The 24,706-nt window shown below is 38.2% G+C and overlaps 2 protein-coding genes across 5 annotated transcripts in view; both read left to right on the plus strand.

The window, feature by feature from the left end:
* Positions 1 to 4,950, plus strand: part of pcyt1aa (phosphate cytidylyltransferase 1A, choline a) — a 42,807-nt gene extending 37,857 nt beyond the window's left edge. For all 4 annotated transcript variants that reach the window (XM_080439084.1, XM_080439082.1, XM_080439083.1 and 1 more), the window contains exon 9: positions 4,611 to 4,950. In XM_080439084.1, the coding sequence (XP_080295210.1) occupies positions 4,611 to 4,844 (234 nt within the window). In that variant the 3' untranslated portion in view covers positions 4,845 to 4,950. The remainder of the gene's footprint in view (positions 1 to 4,610) is intronic.
* A 7,953-nt stretch (positions 4,951 to 12,903) lies between these two features.
* On the plus strand, positions 12,904 to 22,559 carry LOC308092824 (uncharacterized protein; the record flags this gene model as incomplete). Its single annotated transcript, XM_080438923.1, has 2 exons — positions 12,904 to 13,075; positions 21,286 to 22,559. Exons 1-2 carry the CDS (start codon positions 13,012 to 13,014, stop codon positions 22,557 to 22,559), a joined length of 1,338 nt encoding a protein of 445 aa, XP_080295049.1. The 5' UTR covers positions 12,904 to 13,011.
* Between the last annotated feature and the right edge of the window lie 2,147 nt (positions 22,560 to 24,706).

Below are 24,706 nucleotides of genomic sequence, written 5' to 3' on the forward strand. Positions count from 1 at the left end.
TCTGTAAAGCCCCCCCATGTTTAAACTATGTTTTACACTGTTTCTTTAAAGCCCCCCCATGTTTAAACTATGTTTTACACTGTTTCTTTAAAGCCCCCCCATGTTTAAACTATGTTTTACACTGTTTCTGTAAAGCCCCCCCATGTTTAAACTATGTTTTACACTGTTTCTTTAAAGCCCCCCCATGTTTAAACTATGTTTTACACTGTTTCTGTAAAGCCCCCCCATGTTTAAACTATGTTTTACACTGTTTCTGTAAAGCCCCCCCATGTTTAAACTAAGTTTAAACATGGGGGGGCTCGGCCAGGGCCGAGCTCATGCCTCCTTCAATGCATGAGAGCCAACTGACCTTCTTGTCACCTGACAGGGGGGAGTTTCCCTGGTAGGACGTAGCGAGTGGAAGGAACACGTTATTCCAACCAGTCCCTTCCCCTCCATCAGGCGCCCCGGCTGTCATGGGGGAGGCGGTATAGAGACCAGGATTACTGCATGTTTTTGTGAGGGTATTAACTACCCTGGGAGACACAGGGAGAATATGCAAACTCAATGAAATTATTGATTTTTATAACCCTCAGTGTGTTTGCCAGTGTAGCCACAGTTTTAGATCTAGAAATATAATTTAGATCGTGCCAACTCCAATGTTGAATTTATAATATTGACCACATCACCGCTTGATAAGTCTTACCATCTGATGAGGATACAGTATGGATGACATCTAGTGGTGTCCATTACTCCATTTACAATCTCCATATGAGACAGTGGCTAGGATATGTTTCTCCTCAGTAATCAATAATGGTCTGATCAATAATTATCGGATTATTGGCGGATTCCAGCATCATCCTTTTACCTCGGCAAAGGTGAGTGAATAATTGTTCAGTAGAAAGGGCTTATATATATATAAATATAATATCCTCTCCATTTGCCCTCCTCGCCTTTTGTCCTGAGGGTAAACTTTCTTCTTCTCATTACACATGAGTCTATAAGGCTATTACTTTATTAACGTTCAGCGGATCCATGGTGTGAGGGACTCGCTTGCTAAAATACACTGATCTACACGTTGTCCAGATCTAAAATACACTGATCTACACGTTGTCCAGATCTAAAATACACTGATCTACACGTTGTCCAGATCTAAAATACACTGATCTACACGTTGTCCAGATCTAAAATACACTGATCTACACGTTGTCTAGATCTAAAATACACTGATCTACACGTTGTCCAGATCTAAAATACACTGATCTACACGTTGTCCAGATCTAAAATACTCTGATCTACACGTTGTCCAGATCTAAAATACACTGATCTACACGTTGTCCAGATCTAAAATACACTGATCTACACGTTGTCCAGATCTAAAATACACTGATCTACATGTTGTCCAGATCTAAAATACACTGATCTACACGTTGTCCAGATCTAAAATACACTGATCTACACGTTGTCCAGGCGACGCAGTGCGTTGTAAGCTTGCAGTGTTGAAGTGATGCAGGTTTTGGTCTGAGGTTGGATGTTTCTGGTTGCCTTTTTGGTGTTAAACAGGCTGTGGAACAATGCCTTTTATGGTGTTAAACGGACTGTATTATAAAATATATAAAAACAAAATTGAAACTACAGCTCTAGCTTCTGAAAATCCTCACTGTGCATTTGCAAGGTTGATGACTCAGTAACGCATGTTACAGGGGAGGACGGCCCGGGCGAGTGATTTATCCCACAGCACCACCATATATTATTTGTCCTAGGGTTAGGGTTAACCTATAAAATAGTAAACTAGGATGGGTGTGTTTGGCCACATCGTTGCTGCAAACTGAGGTAGGCTTCAATGCTTCAACTTCACTTCATCTCCTAGCCTGTGATCTTAGCTTATAGTCCTAAAAGAATATCCTATGGAAGTGATTTATAGGTTTTATTATTCTTTGTTGTGTAAACAAGTGAGAGAGTGAGCTTGGTGCATGGCAGCAGAAATACAGTCAGCCGTCTCATCTTGTTGTTTCATTGACAGCGTATAGTCATGTTACTACAGTGTGTAGTCACGTTACTACAGCGTGTAGTCACGTTACTACAGCGTGTGGTCACGTTACTACAGCGTGTGGTCACGTTACTACAGCGTGTGGTCACGTTACTACAGCGTGTAGTCACGTTACTACAGCGTGTGGTCACGTTACTACAGCGTGTGGTCACGTTACTACAGCGTGTGGTCACGTTACTACAGCGTGTGGTCACGTTACTACAGCGTGTGGTCACGTTACTACAGCGTGTGGTCACGTTACTACAGCGTGTGGTCACGTTACTACAGCGTGTGGTCACGTTACTACAGCGTGTGGTCACGTTACTACAGCGTGTGGTCACGTTACTACAGCGTGTTGTCACGTTACTACAGCGTGTGGTCACGTTACTACAGCGTGTGGTCACGTTACTACAGCGTGTGGTCACGTTACTACAGCGTGTGGTCACGTTACTACAGCGTGTGGTCACGTTACTACAGCGTGTGGTCACGTTACTACAGCGTGTGGTCACGTTACTACAGCGTGTGGTCACGTTACTACAGCGTGTGGTCACGTTACTACAGCGTGTGGTACTACAGCGTGTGGTCACGTTACTACAGCGTGTGGTCACGTTACTACAGCGTGTGGTCACGTTACTACAGCGTGTGGTCACGTTACTACAGCGTGTAGTCACGTTACTACAGCGTGTGGTCACGTTACTACAGCGTGTGGTCACGTTACTACAGCGTGTGGTCACGTTACTACAGCGTGTGGTCACGTTACTACAGCGTGTGGTCACGTTACTACAGCGTGTGGTCACGTTACTACAGCGTGTGGTCACGTTACTACAGCGTGTGGTCACGTTACTACAGCGTGTGGTCACGTTACTACAGCGTGTGGTCACGTTACTACAGCGTGTGGTCACGTTACTACAGCGTGTGGTCACGTTACTACAGCGTGTGGTCACGTTACTACAGCGTGTGGTCACGTTACTACAGCGTGTGGTACTACAGCGTGTGGTACTACAGCGTGTGGTCACGTTACTACAGCGTGTGGTCACGTTACTACAGCGTGTGGTCACGTTACTACAGCGTGTGGTCACGTTACTACAGCGTGTGGTCACGTTACTACAGCGTGTGGTCACGTTACTACAGCGTGTGGTCACGTTACTACAGCGTGTGGTCACGTTACTACAGCGTGTGGTCACGTTACTACAGCGTGTGGTCACGTTACTACAGCGTGTGGTCACGTTACTACAGCGTGTGGTCACGTTACTACAGCGTGTGGTCACGTTACTACAGCGTGTGGTCACGTTGCTACAGCGTGTGGTCACGTTGCTACAGCGTGTGGTCACGTTGCTACAGCGTGTGGTCACGTTGCTACAGCGTGTGGTCACGTTGCTACAGCGTGTGGTCACGTTACTACAGCGTGTGGTCACGTTACTACAGCGTGTGGTCACGTTGCTACAGCGTGTGGTCACGTTGCTACAGCGTGTGGTCACGTTGCTACAGCGTGTGGTCACGTTGCTACAGCGTGTGGTCACGTTGCTACAGCGTGTGGTCACGTTGCTACAGCGTGTGGTCACGTTGCTACAGCGTGTGGTCACGTTGCTACAGCGTGTGGTCACGTTGCTACAGCGTGTGGTCACGTTGCTACAGCGTGTGGTCACGTTGCTACAGCGTGTGGTCACGTTGCTACAGCGTGTGGTCACGTTGCTACAGCGTGTGGTCACGTTGCTACAGCGTGTGGTCACGTTGCTACAGCGTGTGGTCACGTTACTACAGCGTGTGGTCACGTTACTACAGCGTGTGGTCACGTTACTACAGCGTGTGGTCACGTTACTACAGCGTGTGGTCACGTTACTACAGCGTGTGGTCACGTTACTACAGCGTGTGGTCACGTTGCTACAGCGTGTGGTCACGTTGCTACAGCGTGTGGTCACGTTGCTACAGCGTGTGGTCACGTTGCTACAGCGTGTGGTCACGTTGCTACAGCGTGTGGTCACGTTGCTACAGCGTGTGGTCACGTTGCTACAGCGTGTGGTCACGTTGCTACAGCGTGTGGTCACGTTGCTACAGCGTGTGGTCACGTTGCTACAGCGTGTGGTCACGTTGCTACAGCGTGTGGTCACGTTGCTACAGCGTGTGGTCACGTTGCTACAGCGTGTGGTCACGTTGCTACAGCGTGTGGTCACGTTGCTACAGCGTGTGGTCACGTTGCTACAGCGTGTGGTCACGTTGCTACAGCGTGTGGTCACGTTACTACAGCGTGTGGTCACGTTACTACAGCGTGTGGTCACGTTACTACAGCGTGTGGTCACGTTACTACAGCTAACTGGAGCTTAAAGGACTGGGAGCTGTTCTCACATTATTGCTTTTCTAGCACGAATATATCGTCAATCGGCAATTTTTGGCCCGACGATGACCCAACCTTATTGATATGTAAACATTGTAAAGCAATTATCCAAAAAACACTTCTTGTTTATTCGATTAACGTACAAAAATAAATAAATAGAATGTGTATAGAAGACAATCTGAGGGATGCATCTCTCTCTCTCTCTGTGTTCCTACAGAAGCATATGTTAAAGGTCTCTCTCTCTCTCTCTCTCTCTCTCTCTCTCTCCAGAAGCACATGTTAAAGGAGGGGAGGGGCCGCATGCTGCAGGCCATCAGCCCCAGACAGAGTCCTGACAGCAGCCCTGTGAGGGAGGAGCGCTCCCCCTCCCCCACCTCCTTCCGTCTGCCCTTCTTCGCCAAGACCTCCCCCCCTCCCTCGCCCCGCCCCCTCCACCACCGCAGCATCGCCGCCACACGGGGGTACCCTATCAGCGAAGACGGCGATGAAGATGATGAGGACTAGGCCGCCTTAAGACTAGGATGTCTTTAGTCTTAAGACTAGGAACGTCTTTAGTCTTAAGACTAGGACACATTTAGTCTTAAGACTAGGACTTCTTTAGTCTTAAGACTAGGACGTCTTTAGTCTTAAGACTAGGACACATTTAGTCTTAAGACTAGGACGTCTTAAGTCTTAAGACTAGGACACATTTAGTCTTAAGACTAGGACGTCTTTAGTCTTAAGACTAGGACGTCTTAAGTCTTAAGACTAGGACGTCTTTAGTCTTAAGACTAGGACGTCTTAAGTCTTAAGACTAGGACGTCTTAAGTCTTAAGACTAGGATGTCTTTAGTCTTAAGACTAGGAACGTCTTTAGTCTTAAGACTAGGACACATTTAGTCTTAAGACTAGGACGTCTTAAGTCTTAAGACTAGGACGTCTTTAGTCTTAAGACTAGGACACATTTAGTCTTAAGACTAGGACGTCTTAAGTCTTAAGACTAGGACGTCTTTAGTCTTAAGACTAGGACGTCTTAAGTCTTAAGACTAGGACGTCTTAAGACTAGGACGTCTTTAGTCTTAAGACTAGGACGTCTTAAGTCTTAAGACTAGGATGTCTTTAGTCTTAAGACTAGGAACGTCTTTAGTCTTAAGACTAGGACACATTTAGTCTTAAGACTAGGACGTCTTAAGTCTTAAGACTAGGACGTCTTTAGTCTTAAGACTAGGACACATTTAGTCTTAAGACTAGGACGTCTTAAGTCTTAAGACTAGGACGTCTTTAGTCTTAAGACTAGGACGTCTTAAGTCTTAAGACTAGGACGTCTTAAGACTAGGACGTCTTTGGTCTTAAGACTAGGATGTCTTTAGACTTAAGACTAGGACGTCTTTAGACTTAAGACTAGGACGTCTTTAGTCTTAAGACTAGTCTTTGTTTTATGTCCCCTCTGTCACCGAGGGGTGGTACAGTTAGTCCAAATGTTTTAAATTTTTTATTTCATGGACCCCCTAGTATGGTTTGCATTAGACCACGGACCCCCATAACTCAGAGGGGAACACATGGAACCAAATGGACCCGTCTGGTTCCATTTGTACCCTCTCTTGAGTCACAGATCTGTTTAGGGTCCATTTGGTTCCGAACCATCAATCATTTAGCTGGGGACTTCCCCTGGAACCCCTTCAAGGAACCCTGGGGGTCCGAGGACCCCACTTTGAGAACCACTGTGTTAGTCAGGTCAGTCAGTCAGTCACTAAGGCTGTGTTCACACTGGCTCCCAAATCTGATTGTTTTCATCTGATCTGATCTAAAAAAAAATCAGTGATCAGTGGGTCAGTGGGTCAGTGGGTCAGTGATCAGTGGGTCAGTGATCAGTGGGTCAGTGATCAGGTCAGTGGGTCAGTGATCAGTGGGTCAGTGGGTCAGTGATCAGTGGGTCAGTGATCAGGTCAGTGATCAGTGGGTCAGTGATCAGTGGGTCAGTGGGTCAGTGATCAGTGGGTCAGTGATCAGGTCAGTGGGTCAGTGATCAGTGGGTCAGTGATCAGGTCAGTGGGTCAGTGATCAGTGGGTCAGTGGGTCAGTGATCAGTGGGTCAGTGATCAGTGGGTCAGTGATCAGTGGGTCAGTGATCAGTGGGTCAGTGATCAGTGGGTCAGTGGGTCAGTGATCAGTGGGTCAGTGATCAGGTCAGTGATCAGGTCAGTGGTCAGGTCAGTGGGTCAGTAATCAGTTTTCTTGTTTCTTTCTTCTGGTGTTTCTGTGTCTCCAGCTTTGCTTCACGTTTGACCGTTCACTGTAACATCTGGTTCACTACAGTCTCTCTTTACATCAATTACATCATTATTTTACTTGTATTTCTTTTTTGGTCTTTTTGTTCTTAGACATACAGTTAACATGTTCTAAGTCTTTTTGTTCTTAGACATACAGTTAACATGTTCTAAGACATACAGTTAACATGTTCTAGGTCTTTTTGTTCTTAGACATACAGTTAGTTAACATGTTCTAAGTCTTTTTGTTCTTAGACATACAGCTAACATGTTCTAGGTCTTTTTGTTCTTAGACATACAGTTAGTTAACATGTTCTAAGTCATTTAGTTAACATGTTCTAAGTCTTTTTGTTCTTAGACATACAGTTAACATGTTCTAAGTCATTTAGTTAACATGTTCTAAGTCTTTTTGTTCTTAGACATACAGTTAACATGTTCTAAGTCTTTTTGTTCTTAGACATACAGTTAACATGTTCTAAGTCATTTAGTTAACATGTTCTAAGTCTTTTTGTTCTTAGACATACAGTTAACATGTTCTAAGTCATTTAGTTAACATGTTCTAAGTCTTTTTGTTCTTAGACATACAGTTAACATGTTCTAAGTCTTTTTGTTCTTAGACATACAGTTAACATGTTCTAGGTCTTTTTGTTCTTAGACATACAGCTAACATGTTCTAAGTCTTTTTGTCCTTAGACATACAGCTAACATGTTCTAAGTCTTTTTGTTCTTAGACATACAGTTAACATGTTCTAAGTCTTTTTGTTCTTAGACATACAGTTAACATGTTCTAAGTCTTTTTGTCCTTAGACATACAGCTAACATGTTCTAAGTCTTTTTGTTCTTAGACATACAGTTAACATGTTCTAAGTCTTTTTGTTCTTAGACATACAGTTAACATGTTCTAGGTCTTTTTGTTCTTAGACATACAGCTAACATGTTCTAAGTCTTTTTGTTCTTAGACATACAGTTAACATGTTCTAAGTCTTTTTGTTCTTAGACATACAGTTAACATGTTTTAGGTCATTTAGCGTTGATATGTTTTGGAGATAAATCCTCTTGTACATAAAGGAACATTTACTGACGTTAAAAGTGATGGAAGTGATTTCTTTGTTAAAATAAGTGTTAAATAACTATTTTCCTATCATTGCTATAGAGTGTTTGTTCAGTAAGAGTCTCTTCAGATCTTTGACATGTTCAGGTTGGGATACCGATTTCATCCAATCAGGAGAGAGAACACAAGGAAACAAGTGATAAATGATTATATACATTTAATCTTTGTGGGATTGTCTCTGCTGATTGGATGATGAAAGTGTATTTTGTGTTTATTAAAGAGCTGGAGAGACGAGGAGAATGATTACTATGGGATATACAGATCACTTACACCTTATACCTTTAACAACACACTGTGTCACATGACATTTTATTTTCTGTCTTCTCTGCACCAAAACTCTTTAAATAGCCGATCTACAAGCTCTCTAGTGAGCTTGTAGATCGGTTATTGACTTTGACGAATGTTCTCCCTAGAAACAGGGCGCTAGGGTTTGTGTTTAGTCTAGGAGAAGATGATGGTTGTCATGAATGCTAGGGTTTGTGTTTAGTCTAGGAGAAGATGATGGTTGTCATGAATGCTAGGGTTTGTGTTTAGTCTAGGAGAAGATGATGGTTGTCATGAATGCTAGGGTTTATGTTTAGTCTAGGAGAAGTTGATGGTTGTTATGAATGCTAGGGTTTGTTAGTCTAGGAGAAGATGATGGTTGTTATGAATGCTAGGGTTTGTGTTTAGTCTAGGAGAAGATGATGGTTGTTATGAATGCTAGGGTTTGTGTTTAGTCTAGGAGAAGTTGATGGTTGTTATGAATGCTAGGGTTTGTTAGTCTAGGAGAAGATGATGGTTGTTATGAATGCTAGGGTTTGTTAGTCTAGGAGAAGATGATGGTTGTTATGAATGCTAGGGTTTGTGTTTAGTCTAGGAGAAGATGATGGTTGTTATGAATGCTAGGGTTTGTTAGTCTAGGAGAAGATGATGGTTATTATGAATGCTAGGGTTTGTTAGTTGTCATGAATGCTAGGGTGTGTTAGTCTAGGAGAAGATGATGGTTGTCATGAATGCTAGGGTTTGTTAGTTGTCATGAATGCTAGGGTGTGTTAGTCTAGGAGAAGATGATGGTTGTCATGAATGCTAGGGTTTGTTAGTTGTCATGAATGCTAGGGTTTGTTAGTTGTCATGAATGCTAGGGTTTGTTAGTTGTCATGAATGCTAGGGTGTGTTAGTCTAGGAGCAGATGATGGTTGTCATGAATGCTAGGGTTTGTTAGTTGTCATGAATGCTAGGGTGTGTTAGTTGTCATGAATGCTAGGGTTTGTTAGTCTAGGAGCAGATGAATGCACTGATGGTTGTAGTTCTGAAGAACGGCTCTTAATGCTCTAGTGGTTTTACTCTCATATTCTCGTCTCTGTCGGGCAGAAAACACCAAGAGTTTTTAGTTTTTCTTCATAAATGAACGCCCTGCTTCGTCATGCTAAAGTTTCACACAAAAGTAGCAAGAAAATCTACAAGCTCATGGTTGAGAGCTTGTAGCTCTTTTTTGCTGTATTGGAAAAGCTTTGAAAGTGTCTGTCTATGGGTTTTATAAATATTCTAGGTTTTTGGACATACAACAGTGATATGTATATATATATATATATATATATATATATATGTATATGTATATGTATATATATATGTATATATATATGTATATGTATGTATATATATATATATATATGTATGTATATATATATATATGTATATGTATATATGTGTATATATATATATGTATGTATATATATATGTATATGCTTTGTGGGCCATGTGGACAAAATAAAACATCACAATAATTTTTGATCAAATACCTGGATATCATATTGTGACGATAAGATCGTATTGTGATGATAATATAAACGTATTTATTATGATGATCTCCTTTTTCTTCTTTTTTTTCTTTCAAAATTCTAATGTTTTGGGAAACTATAACATAGGGTTAAGTGATTAAATCCAGGATCACTATATGATACAATAATGATATAATACTCCTTTATTTTCCAGCCCTAATCTTTGACTAACATGACTTCAAACTGGCTTGTTGTTCGTTTCTTTGTTCATATTTGTTTAGTAACCATGGAAACAGAAAGGGGGCAACTTTGGATATAATTTAAACAAAATCTGAACTGAATCTGCAACTCTGAGTGTTAGATATATGTTATACACACATGTATGTGTGTTAAATATATGTTATACACACATGTATGTGTCCTTGACAACTCTTTTCCTCAAGTGTGTGTGCGTGCGCTTGTGTGCGTGCCATGCACCACACGCATGAAAGTGACCGTGCACGGTTGTGTGTGTACGCGGTTATGTGTGTACGTGGTTGTGTGTGTACGTGCAACAAACAGCATGTTGACATGTTGACAACAACCTCCATCCAACTGACAACATGTGAGTTTGCCTTTTGACTTCTTTGCACATAAATGACAATAAATGCATTTATTTTATCCGTCACCGTTTGGTCTCCTGCTCAGTCTTTGGAAAACTGTTTCAAAACCATTTCAAACTGAGGTGCAGAAAGAATGGTGCTACTTAACTGTGGTGCAGAAAAAAATATGCTACTTAACTGAGGTGCAGAAAGAATGGTGCTACTTAACTGTGGTGCAGAAAAAAATATGCTACTTAACTGAGGTGCAGAAAGAATGGTGCTACTTAACTGTGGTGCAGAAAGAATGATGCTACTTAACTGTGGTGCAGAAAGAATGATGCTACCTAACTGTGGTGCAGAAAGAATGATGCTACCTAACTGTGGTGCAGAAAGAATGACTTTACTTCACTGAGGTGCAGAAAAAATGATGCTACTTTAACTGAGGTGCAGAAAGATTCTATTGATCCGTTTGACCACATGAACCACTAGAGTAGCGGTTAAGTGGTGATTTTTATGTATTCATTGATTTACCAGGGACAGTATGCACATAAATCAACATTTAAGTTTTCACATTGTGATGCCCCATATTATAGGCTGGGCTAGTCTGGGTGGTTGTGGGTGCGCATGCCTTGCATTTAACTCTTGCCCTATAGGGGAGCAGGGTGTGGCCTCCTGTTCTGATGGCTCATTGGAGAGCACCTGGGCCCGGTGCCTCCAGGAGGCTATAAAAGCCCCGCCAGGCCTAGCCTGGTATCCAGCCTGCTTCGCTACGTTCGGCTGACTTTTTTTTCTCTCTTCGCTTCTCAGTCTGGAAAGCCTCCTATCTCCAAGGGAGGCGGGACATGCCAAAAGCTTCGAAACCTAACGTGGCTTCTGATTGGTCTGTGGTGCGGGGCGGGACCAAAAAAACAGTGTGATCGTTGTGATTCGTCATTCGTTTGAACAACATCCAATCAGCAACGACGTTGCCCAACGTAACATACGACGTTGCCCAACGTAACATATGTAGTTCCAGTGTAGTTCTGCAAAACCTTCCAATGGGAGGCTTTCCAGACTGAGAAGCGAAGAGAGAAAAAAAAGTCAGCCGAACGTAGCGAAGCAGGCTGGATACCAGGCTACGCCAGGCCAGTCTCTGTTGAGATCCCCCCATTCTCCATTCCCTTATGATTATTATGTTTGTTACTTTCCATCCACAAACCTCGCACCACACATGCACACCTACACCACTTATTCACTGACTACACACCTCATAGGATCCGTAAGATGTTTTGTTCACCTTCCTTTAGTTATTGTCATTAGGCCTGATTCTTAATAAATAATTTTACCCTGGTCTCCTCCCCAATATTTGTCATGGCCTAGAGCCAGCTGTGACAACATCAATGTAAAGTAGAAAAAGTGCTCCTCGGAGCACAGGTCTCCGCCAGGTCAGGTACGTTATTGTGGCATCCTGGTGGCGCTATAATATGCCAATGTGAAAAGGGTGCCATTTGTTCAAGCCAGGGCTTTTCACTGCAATCGGACACTGCATTCATGATTTGAGGCATTTTGTTCCAAAAATATGTTTTGCAAAATTAGACCTGCTGGTGGCACTATAACAGGCCAATGTGAAAAGGTTGGCATTTCTTCCTTTCTTCCATTTGTTCCTCGTCCTAATAGAAATGTGCGTGTGAAATTTCACGGAAATTGCAAGCTGCATTCATGATTTGAGGCATTTTGTTCAAAACTGACCAATCCTGCAAACTTTGGAAGCCAATCTTAGGCAATCAGGATGGAATATGGGAAATCGGATAAATCTGTGTTGATCACATGACTATAGAGATACTGTTTACCGATTTGTGTGATGTTTGGACAAAATCTGTAGGAGTAGTATCAATAAATGTGTTTTGCACATATCGGCCTCCTGGTGGCGCTATAACTGGCCAATCTGAACATTTTGGGCCAGAGGTTCTGAATTGGCATCCAGGGAGTGTGCGTCCACAGTTTCGCAGCGGCCGGGCCAACGGTGCCAGAGATTAGCTGCTAACGGACGGACAGGACAGACACACGGATGGACACACGGACGTACGGACGGACAGACAGGGGGTAAAACATACTCTCTCGCAATGAGCCAGAGTTAGCAAAGAGCTCATTTCCATCTGTAGTCACTGAGCAGGTTTTTAAAAATGGTGATCAATAACTATCAATACAATTAAACAAAGTAAAGGCAAAACAATTCCGGTATAATATGAATAAAAATGACAACAGGGACAAATTGAGCTGATAATTAATTACCCAATGATTACAAGTTTGGTTTGATGGGTGGGCTATAGTGAAGTAAATGTGTGTCTGTCTGTCTGTCTGTCTGTCTGCGTGTCTGTCTGTCTGTGTGTCTGTCTGTCTGTCTGTCTGTCTGTCTGTCTGTCTGCGTGTCTGTCTGTCTGTGTGTGAATGTTTTATGTATTATTATTGTTAATAAACAATAATAGTAAAACTCTCGCTCCACCTGTAACAGTCGCTGGTTCATCTATCAGAAAGTAAATAATATAATATAATATGATAATAGTAGGCCTATTCATAAATTGCTACAAAATCTACAAGCTTCACAGCTAGCTTTTCAAAATGTTTTATATATGTTTTTTTCTTTTACATAAATCATCTCTTCTGACAAAACCTTTTCAGATGGGGGTCTGTTTGGGGGTCCTTCTTCCCCTTGCAGTGCTATCGATATGTTTTACTGCAGGGACACACTTTGTCCACCAGGTGGCGACATGCGCTAAGGCAACAGTGTCTGGATGCTTTCTTTGCGCATGCGTGACGCACATTGACCCGGAAGTAAAGGCTTGTTGTTTGTAGTTTTTTTTCATGGCGGAAACAAAGAAACAAAGAGCTTTGCAGCTGAATGTGATTCATTATTATTGTATATTATATACATTATATATTATATCACTCTATATATTATAACTGTAAATGTTTTAATAAACATAAAGGAGATAAAATGAGTCACAAGGAGATCTGTGAACACATGACGTCAGAGGAGGGAGAAAAACACCATGCAGACAGTAAGCTATTATTATTATTATTACTATTACATTAAAAACACCATGCAGACAGTAAGCTATTATTATTATTATTATTATTATTACTATTATTATTATTACTATTATATTAAAAACACCCTGCAGACAGTAAGCTATTATTATTATTATTATTATTATTACTATTATATTAAAAACACCCTGCAGACAGTAAGCTATTATTATTATTATTATTACTATTATATTAAAAACACCATGCAGACAGTAAGCTATTATTATTATTATTATCATTATTATATTAAAAACACCATGCAGACAGTAAGCTATTATTATTATTATTATTATTATTATTATTATTATTATTATTATATTAAAAACACCATGCAGACAGTAAGCTATTATTATTATTATTATTATTATATTAAAAAAAACCTGCAGACAGTAAGCTATTATTATTATTATTATTATTATTATTATTATTATTATTATTATTATTATATTAAAAACACCATGCAGACAGTAAGCTATTATTATTATTATTATTATTATTATATTAAAACACCCTGCAGACAGTAAGCTATTATTATTATTATTATTATTATTATTATTATATTAAAACACCCTGCAGACAGTAAGCTATTATTATTATTATTATTATTATTATTATTATTATTATATTAAAAACACCATGCATACAGTAAGCTATTATTATTATTATTACTATTATTATTATTACTATTATTATTATTATTATTATTATTATATTAAAAACACCATGCATACAGTAAGCTATTATTATTATTATTATTACTATTATTATTATTATTATTATTATATTAAAAACACCATGCAGACAGTAAGCTATTATTATTATTATTATTATTATTATTATTATTATTACTATTATTATTACCCTTATATTAAAAACACCTGCAGACAGTAAGCTATTATTATTATTATTATTATTACTATTATTATTATTATTATATTAAAAACACCATGCAGACAGTAAGCTATCAATATTATTATTACTATTATTATTATTACTATTATATTAAAAACACCCTGCAGACAGTAAGCTATTATTATTATTATTATTATTATTACTATTATATTAAAAACACCCTGCAGACAGTAAGCTATTATTATTATTATTATTATTATTATTACTATTATATTAAAAACACCATGCAGACAGTAAGCTATTATTATTATTATTATTATTATCATTATTATATTAAAAACACCATGCAGACAGTAAGCTATTATTATTATTATTATTATATTAAAAAAAACCTGCAGACAGTAAGCTATTATTATTATTATTATTATTATTATTATTATTATTATTATTATTATTATATTAAAAACACCATGCAGACAGTAAGCTATTATTATTATTATTATTATTATTATTATTATATTAAAAAAAACCTGCAGACAGTAAGCTATTATTATTATTATTATTATTATTATTATTATTATTATTATTATATTAAAAACACCATGCAGACAGTAAGCTATTATTATTATTATTATTATTATATTAAAACACCCTGCAGACAGTAAGCTATTATTATTATTATTATTATTATTATTATATTAAAACACCCTGCAGACAGTAAGCTATTATTATTATTATTATTATTATTATTATTATTATTATTATTATATTAAAAACACCATGCATACAGTAAGCTATTATTATTATTATTACTATTATTATTATTACTATTATTATTATTATTATTATTATTATTATATTAAAAACACCATGCATACAGTAAGCTATTATTATTATTATTATTATTATTATTATTATTATTACTATTATTATTATTATTATTATATTAAAAACACCATGCAGACAGTAAGCTATTATTATTATTATTATTATTATTATTATTACTATTATTATTACCCTTATATTAAAAACACCTGCAGACAGTAAGCTATTATTATTATTATTATTATTACTATTATTATTATTATTATATTAAAAACACCATGCAGACAGTAAGCTATCAATATTATTATTATTATTATTATTATTATTATTATTATTATTATTATTATTATTATCATTATTATTATCATTACCCTTATATTAAAAACACCATGGAGACAGTAAGCTATTATTATTATTATTATTACTATTATTATTACCCTTATTATTATTATATTATTATTATTATTATTATTATTATTATATAATAGGTTATAATAGTTGTATTGTTTATAATTAATTATTGTTATAATTATTATCTAGAATAATCTATAAAAAGTGCTCCTCGGGCACAGGTCTCCACCAGGTCAGGTAGGTTATTGTGGGCCAGCAATGTTGATGGAATATGAAGAATGGGACAGATGCGTCTTGATCACATGACTACAGAGATAATGTGTACCGAGTTGCGTGATGTTTGGACACAATTTGTAGAAGTAATGACAAAAGTTAAAAATATTTTTGCCTATCATTAAAACAACCATTCATATAATGTGCAATAAGTGTTAAATGGCTTTATATTATGAATAGTACTGTAATAATTACTATAAAATCTCTTGAAGTCTCTTCAACTCTTTATAAACAAAAAATGCTTATTTATTTTTTCTATTATTTTTTCTTTGTTTTAACAAAGATATATCACTCTCACTACATTTTACTAGGGCCTTCAAATACAGTACTTTTCTAACAGACAGAAGGCAAGTGACCTTTTTACTTTTGGAAAATAATATTGAAGAAACGGTTAATGTGTGTACTGTCACTTTAAAAGCGCAATTTATACTTCATCGTACGACCGTGTCGCGCACCAAACATAGCCGATCTCCAAGTTCACACTGCGTCTGTTCGCACCACGTTGTGAGCTTGTAGATCTGCCATTTTTGGCAACGATAGACTGAGAAGACGAACACGCTCAAGCAACACTAGTTATTCATTCACAGGGAGATCCCAAACGGATTATTATTAAAATTGTCAACGGAGACTTGCTACCTTGGGTAGAAGAGGACGAGTGAAACTTTTGAGAGTTTCACTCGTTAACGCCATTGTTTCACCGCTACACCGCACATGTAAACACAACAACGACGCAACCACCGGAGTGTACAAATGGAACCAAATGAACGCTTACAGTCCCCTTAAAATAGTGATGTAGTGAGCCAGTAAAATTCATCTTCCTTGTTTCCCCGGGCAGCGCTGTTTGGCTCAACTTGCAGCTAAATACACTTACACGTCAATACACGTTTTGATAGTTTAGACATGACGTCATGGGCCGCTCGATAACAGGCTCGACAAGCCCAAAGCTTATCGAAACCCGGGTCTCGATAAATTCATGCCCGGGTATATAATGGACCCGGTTTTCGGGCTCCATCGCTACATAGATCTCTTGTGATTTTACTCAAACCACCATAGATCTCATTCTAATAAATCTCCAAAAGTGAGGTTATTGTATGCAGGCTAAGTGATCATTATATGATCTTTTGAATCCGTAAAAAAAAAAAGAACTAAGGCCGACTGTCAAAAACCTACTCTAGTGAGGCCTTTAATCACAGACTGGAGAGACTGGACTGGTCTGATGAACTCAGCAGTACACATTCAATATTAAATAGCAATTGGCTCCCATGAGAACCATCAGGGTTAAAGCCCGCTCGGAGCCATGGATGAATTCGGACATGCTGACTGCTATGAAAGTGAGAGACAACATTTTTCAAAGTTCATAAATGTAAGACCAAGCTCGCTAAATGGCTTCAACAAGGATCTCAAACCCACCATGTGAATCTCCAAAAACAGTGCAATATAAAGCTAAAGAAATAAGGTAACTGCCATGACCAGATCTGCTAAAAAACTACCTCGATGATAAAGTTGACGAAAACATAAACAAACCACGTGAGCTTTGGAAGTTACTTAGCAAACAACTAGCCTGCTGTCAGAAACTGAAAACCAGGTTTACAAATATTTACACTCTAAATGTCACTTAAAAGACAAATAAATGTGACTTGAAATCATTTTTTTTTACCTATAACTGCACCGATCTGCGTAAAACTTTGTATGCACACTTTCTAGAGGCCAAGGAAAAACCTTTTTCCTGCATTTTTCACATCTGTCTTTTATAGCGCCACCAGGGGGACGACTTATGTGAAACACATGTTTTGATATTACACCAAATTGTATCCAAGTATCACGCAAATCGGTACACATGATCTTAATAGTCATGTGATATTCCATCCTGATTGGCTTCTAAAGTTTGCAGCAGTGGCCCGTTTTGAACACAATGCCTCAAATCATGAACGCAGCGTCCAATTGCTGTGCAACTTTGCACCGACATTCCCACTACGTTTAGGAACAAATGCCAACCTTTTCACATTGCCCTATTTTCGGTATTCTCGTAAATATTAAGAATCAAGATGGATAATACGAAAGGACTTAATAGTACATCTGAATATAAGGAGCCTCAAACACAAAATCGACTTACTTCGGCCGTGGGTTGAACAACACAAACTCAAAATAATTACACTATCAGAAACCTGGCTTAATAATAAAATATCTAATAATGAAATTAAACTAACCAACTATGTAATATACAGAGCTGACAGAGCTACGAGGTGTGGTGGTGTAGTGACATATGTTTCAGCAGATCTTGCTTCTGAATTAATTGTGCCTACAGTTGAACCTGTTCATTTCGAAAGCATTTCTGTAAAAGTAATTCTACATGAAAACAAGTATATAATAATTGGAAACATCTATAGACCTCCTTCATCACCTGTTGACTCTTTCAATTGTATAGTCTCCACTATTAACTCTATTAGTGATAAAAATGAACTTGTACTTTTAGGTGACTTTAACCGAGATTGGTTGGACAAAGCTTCTAAGAATGCTAAAAACATTATTGGGAACTTGAACCTAACTCAGTTAATTAGTGAGCCCACTCGGGTCACACCCACATGCCAATCCCTGCTAGATTGGATTTTGGTCTCACATCCAAATCGGATTATTAAATCAGGTATCATGTCTGATTGCTTTAGCGATCATTGCATGGTATACTGCATCTGGAAAATTAGATTACCCAAACTTCCCCCAAAATTAATCAAAATTAGGCAAGATAAGAAAATTCATATTGATGAATTCATTAATGATTTAATTTCAGTTAATTGGGACCGATACCAAATAATCTCAAATGTTCACGATGCATGGAGTTTCTTATATTCTGAACTCACTCGAATTATCGACAAGCATGCTCCCTTCAAAACCATTAAGGTAAAGGGTAACCACCTTCCATGGATCACAACTGAGCTAACAAGTACTTTCAGGCAGAGGGACAAGGCATGGGCTTTATACCGTAAGACAAAGGATCCTGCAAACTGGGAAAAATACAGACAGTTAAGAAATAAAAGTAAAATAATGACTAGGAATGCAAAATCGAACTATTATACAGAATCTCTTAATCATGATTTCAAAAATCCTAAATAATTCTGGAAAAAAATAAAAACAATAACTAATTCATCTGATAAAAATGCTCACTGCAATCAATTAAAAGTTAATAACACCTTAATACATAATCCTCTTTTAGTAGCGCAAGCTTTTAACAATCACTTCTCTTCAGTCTATACTCCCACAATGCACGATCCTTATGTTATCTTTAATAGTGCACCACCTTGCCATAGCTCCTTCTCCTTCATGAAAATCTCACCTGTTGATGTTCTTAAAGCCATTAATGATCTCAAAGTGTGTAGTGGCCCTGGCTTAGATGGTATAGAAAGCAAATTTCTTAAACTAGCTCCACACATCCTTATGTACCCTCTCTGTGATCTTTTTAATCTGTCTTTATCAACTCATGAAATACCATCGATCTGGAAGTGTTCACGAATCACTCCTCTGCACAAAGCGGGCAATGCACTTGATCCCAATAATTACAGACCAATCTCAATTATCTGTTCCATAGCAAAAAAAATCGAAAAACTAATTTACAACCAATTGTCTAAATATCTTAGCAACAATAATATTTTATCACCTTTTCAATCTGGTTTTCGCTCCAATCATTCTACAACTACTGCTCTATTAAAATTAACAAACGATATTTTTTCTGCATCTGGTAATAATAATCTGAGAGGCTCAATTTTTATTGATTTAACAAAAGCATTTGATCTGGTCGACCACTACCTTCTATTAGACAAACTGTACTCTATTGGTCTCTCACGCAATGCCCTACTTTGGTTTAATTCCTATCTTCACAACAGAAAACAGTGTGTTGTTATACAGGACAATAAATCTGGTTTAGCAGTGCAGGAACGAGGTGTACCGCAAGGTTCAACCTTAGGCCCACTCTTGTTTTCTATTTTTATCAATGATCTCCCCTCAATTATTTTGGGTTGTAATGTGCAACTCTATGCAGATGACACAGTAATATATACATCACAAACTACCATATCACAAATCCAGTCAACATTACAATAAAATTTCAATCATCTCGAATTATGGCTCTCGGCAAATAAATTACTCATCAACAAAACAAAAACAAACACTATGCTTTTTGGAACTAAACAGAATCTTAAATCAATCATATAATATCACTTGTCTTGACGGTACGCAACTGCATAGAGTTGATCACATCAAATATCTGGGCCTATGGCTTGATTCTGAACTTGCATTCAAATGTCACATTGACAACATTGTTAGAAAAATTAATTTTAGTACTGGTGTTCTCTACCGTAACAGAAAATGTTTTGCACTTACAGTTAGAAAAAAACTTGCTCTTCAACTCATACTTCCTATTATGGATTATGCTGATGTAGTCTATCAGACTGCATCTAAAAATAACCTTCTTCCACTTAATACAATATACAACCGTTTATGTAGATTTGTTCTTGGCTGTCCTTATATGACTCATCATTGTACCATGTATGAAAACCTTAACTTGCCATCTCCCACAGTAAGACGACAGCAGCACTGGTTACAGTTCATTTTTAAATGTATCTACTTTAATTACCCACAGTATCTCAAACAGTATATGAATCATTTTACCTCTAGACACCAACTGAGACATTGTGCACAAGTTTACTTTGATGTTCCACGTGTATTTAATTTGGTTTCCAAAAAATCCTTTAGGTTTAAAGCGCCTTCTGACTGGAACAACCTACCTGTTCTTATTCGGTCAATATCATCTCCTCAATTGTTTAAAACTGCGCTGTCCTCTCACCTTGAGACTACCTGCTCATGTTTTCACTAATTATCAGTAACAGATCTATGACACAATAATTCATTCATGTACTGTATGTGCTTTGTGTATTGTTGTTGTGTTATTGTTGTATGTTTTGTCTTGTTTTCCCCCTTGATTGATGTTGTTTTGTCCTGTTTATTTATGTTTTGTTTTGTTTTGTTCTGTTTCCTAAATGTATTAGTATGTATTCTGTAACTGCGGAGCCCCTTGAAAACGAGATGGTTCATCTCAAGGGGTTAGTCCGAATAAAGAATTTCAATATATATATACTATTATAGTGCCACCAGGAAGACGATTTTTGCAAAACACTTTTTTTTATGTTGCTCCTACAGATTTGTCCAAACGTCATGCAAATCGGTACACGTTATCTCTATGGTCATGTGATTAAGACGGATCTGTCCGATTTTCCTGTTCCATCCTTATTGGCAAAATCTGAACATTGCTGGCTGAGCGCTCTGGCCACGTTCAGATGTTTAGACAGATATCTGGTGTTGTGTTTATAGCAAACTAAAGACGGTTGTGTCCTCCCTCAAACATGCACTTGCCCGGTCGGGCAACAGGAAAACAAACTCCACCTGGCCGAAAGTCTTATTTACCTGCCACGGGCAGTCGGGCAGCCGTTAGTGTCAACGCCTGTATTTGATATACTTGATAATACTTCCTCCATCTACAACATCTACAGAAGAGAAGAAACACTGCATGAAAAAATGCAAACTTTACCTTTGATGTATTAACCTATTGGTTTGTCTCATTGTATCTTTATCTATTGGTTTGTCTCATTGTATCTTTATCTATTGGTTTGTCTCATTGTATCTTTATCTATTGGTTTGTCTCATTGTATCTTTATCTATTGGTTTGTCTCATTGTATCTTTATCTATTGGTTTTGTCTCATTGTATCTTTATCTATTGGTTTTGTCTCATTGTATCTTTATCTATTGGTTTGTCTCATTGTATCTTTATCTATTGGTTTGTCTCATTGTATCTTTATCTATTGGTTTTGTCTCATTGTATCTTTTTCCTCCTAGACATCCTTGACCTCCGTGTCTTTAAAGATGAGATTTCCTCTGAACATCAGGAGAGGAGCTCCAGTCTGGTCCAGGAGGAATCAGAGAGGAACCAGAGGAGCTCCAGTCTGGTCCAGGAGGAATCAGAGAGGAACCAGAGGAGCTCCAGTCTGGTCCAGGAGGAATCAGAGAGGAACCAGAGGAGCTCCAGTCTGGTCCAGGAGGAACCAGAGAGGAACCAGAGGAGCTCCAGTCTGGTCCAGGAGGAACCAGAGCCTCCACACATTAAAGAGGAGCAGGAGGAGGAGCTTCTTCAGAGACCAGAGGAGGCTGATGGATCAACGATGACATTACCAGCAGTGAAACGTGAAGATGATGAAGATAACAGAGACACGGAGCCTCTAGCCAGCACCTCCACTGAACACATGAAAACACAAGCTTATATAAAGTACTGGGTTTCATCACAATCAACCAGTGATGAGCAGCTCCTCTCTTCACACTGTTCTGAATCTGACTCTGAAGACAGTGAGGAGTGTGAGGAGAGCCGGGGAGATCAGTCAGCTGACCAAGTCCTCTCTTCACACTGTTCTCAATCTGACACTGAAGTGGGAAAACCCTTTAGCTGCACAGTCTGTGGCAAAGGCTGGAACCACAAGGGGGATCTAAAGAAACACATGAGGATTCATACGGGAGAAAAACCCTTTAGGTGTGCAGTTTGTGGCAAAGCTTTCAGTCAAAAGCGTGATCTAAAAACCCACACAAGGACTCATACGGGGGAAAAGCCCTTTACTTGTACAGTCTGTGGTAAAGGCTGTACTCACATGGGTAATCTAAAAACACACATGAGGACTCACACAGGGGAAAAACCCTTTACTTGTACAGTCTGTGGCAAAGGATGTGGGCAAATAGGTCATCTAAAGTCACACATGAGGATTCATACAGGGGAAAGACCCTTTACATGTGCACTTTGTGGCAAGGGCTGCTCTCACATGGGCCACCTAAAAACACATATGATGAGTCACACAGTGGAAAAGCCCTTTACTTGCACAGTTTGTAGCAAAGGCTATGGTCAGAGCGGTGATTTGAAAAGACACATGAGGACTCATACAGGGGAGAAGCCCTTCACTTGTACGGTCTGCGGCAAAGGATGCGGTCAAATGAGCGATCTGAAGATTCACATGAGGACTCATACAGGGGAAAAACCCTTTACTTGTCCGGTCTGTGGCAAAGGATGTGGTCAAACGGGTGATCTAAAAAGACACATGAGGACTCATTCAGAGGGGAAAAAACTGTAGCTGCAGTTTGTGGAACGCTGAACAGTAAAAGAGTCTTATATATAATATATATATATATATAATATATATATATTATATATAATGTGACACAGACTGTATGATCATTCATTCTAATCAGGATGACAATGACAAGTCACCAGAGGAGGGTAGAGTAGCCAAACACTGTTCTAATCCAGGATGAGAGTAAAGTAGCCAAAAGCTAAAAGTATTGTTACTTTAACTCTCTCAGTACCACACAACGAGATATCCCGAGGTTTTTCTGAATGCCCTCAGTGCCAAAACCAGAAATCCAGAGTTTAAAAAAAATATATATATATATATTTTTTGCAAAAAACAATTCAGAACCCAAGATATCATTATCTGAAGATTTGCAGTTCCATTCACTCTTTGTTTAACTTATAACTGAAAAAGGCTGTATCTCTCTTCCTAAGCTATTTGTTTTTACTTTGAAAAACAGTATGAGTATTTTTTTTTTTCATTGGCACTGAGAGAGTTAAAATACATTGGCACTGAGAGAGTTAAAATACCGACTCAAGTAGAAGTCACTCAAATAATTACTTGAATGAGATTAAGAAATGATTTAGTTAAAAAAAACTAAAGTACTGGGTAGCGTCTGAGTAACTTCTGATTCATTGTTTCAATAATTGAAATATAGTAGCAAATATATATAATATAAATATAGATATAATATATGTAATAGGAACACCAGTGCTAGTAGCAAATATGACCCTTTGTTATTATCAATGTGTAAATCCCATTATTCATGTAGGAGTTATCACATACATGTCTAAACTGTTCATGTGGGAGTTATCACATACATGTCTAAACTGTTCATGTGGGAGTTATCACATACATGTCTAAACTGTTCATGTGGGAGTTATCACATACATGTCTAAACTGTTCATGTGGAAGTTATCACATACATGTCTAAACTGTTCATGTGGCAGATTATTAGTATGATTGTTTGTGTGCATGATTTATTCTTTAACCTTTTACAGTGAGTTGGTCTGCATGTTTTTGAATTTCTTCTCCTTCTGTAAAATATCTATATTTTTTACCAAAACAACAGTTACATAATTAATACGACACTCCTGGATTAAAAAGTTAGTGTGGAGCCCTGCATATGAATGCATATGAATGCATATGAATGAATATGAATGCATATGAATGCATATGAATGCATATGAATGAATATGAATGTATATGAATGCATATGAATGAATATTAATGCATATGAATGCATATGAATGCATATGAATGAATATGAACTAGAAAAAGTGCTCCTCGGAGCACAGGTCTCCGCAAGGTCAAGTAGGTTATTGTGGCCTCCTGGTGGCGCTATAATAGGCCAATGTTTAAAGGGTTACATTTGTTCTTAGGCCTTGCACGGCAATCGGACACAGCACTCATGGTTTGAGGCATTTTGTGCAATTTTTTTTTTTTTGCTAAATTAGACCTGCTGGTGGCGCTATAACAGGCCAATGTTAAAAGGGTGGCATTTGTTCCTCAACATATCATAGAACACATAGAGAGACAGTGTAGTGTCTCAGTAAACTACATGATCATAGAATACAGAGAGACAGTGTAGTGTCTCAGTAAACTATAGGATCATAGAATACATAGAGAGACAGTGTAGTGTCTCAGTAAACTATAGGATCATAGAATACATAGAGAGACAGTGTAGTGTCTCAGTAAACTACGGGATCATAGAATACGGAGAGACAGTGTAGTGTCTCAGTAAACTATAGGATCATAGAATACAGAGAGACAGTGTAGTGTCTCAGTAAACTATAGGATAATAGAATATAGAGAGACATTGTAGTGTCTCAGTTAACTATAGGATCATAGAATACAGAGACAGTGCAGTGTCTCAGTAAACTATAGGATCATAGAATACAGAGACAGTGTAGTGTCTCAGTAAACTATAGGATCATAGAATACAGAGACAGTGTAGTGTCTCAATAAACTATAGGATCATATAATACAGAGACAGTGTAGTGTCTCAGTAAACTATAGGATCATATAATACATAGAGACAGTGTAGTGTCTCAGTAAACTATAGGATCATAGAATACATAGAGACAGTGTAGTGTCTCAGTAAACTATAGGATCATAGAATACAGAGACAGTGTAGTGTCTCAGTAAAC

The sequence above is a fragment of the Gymnoscopelus braueri genome, assembly GCF_963280865.1.
Source record: "Gymnoscopelus braueri genome assembly, chromosome: 10".
In the NCBI taxonomy this organism is placed as follows: Eukaryota; Metazoa; Chordata; class Actinopteri; order Myctophiformes; family Myctophidae; genus Gymnoscopelus; species Gymnoscopelus braueri.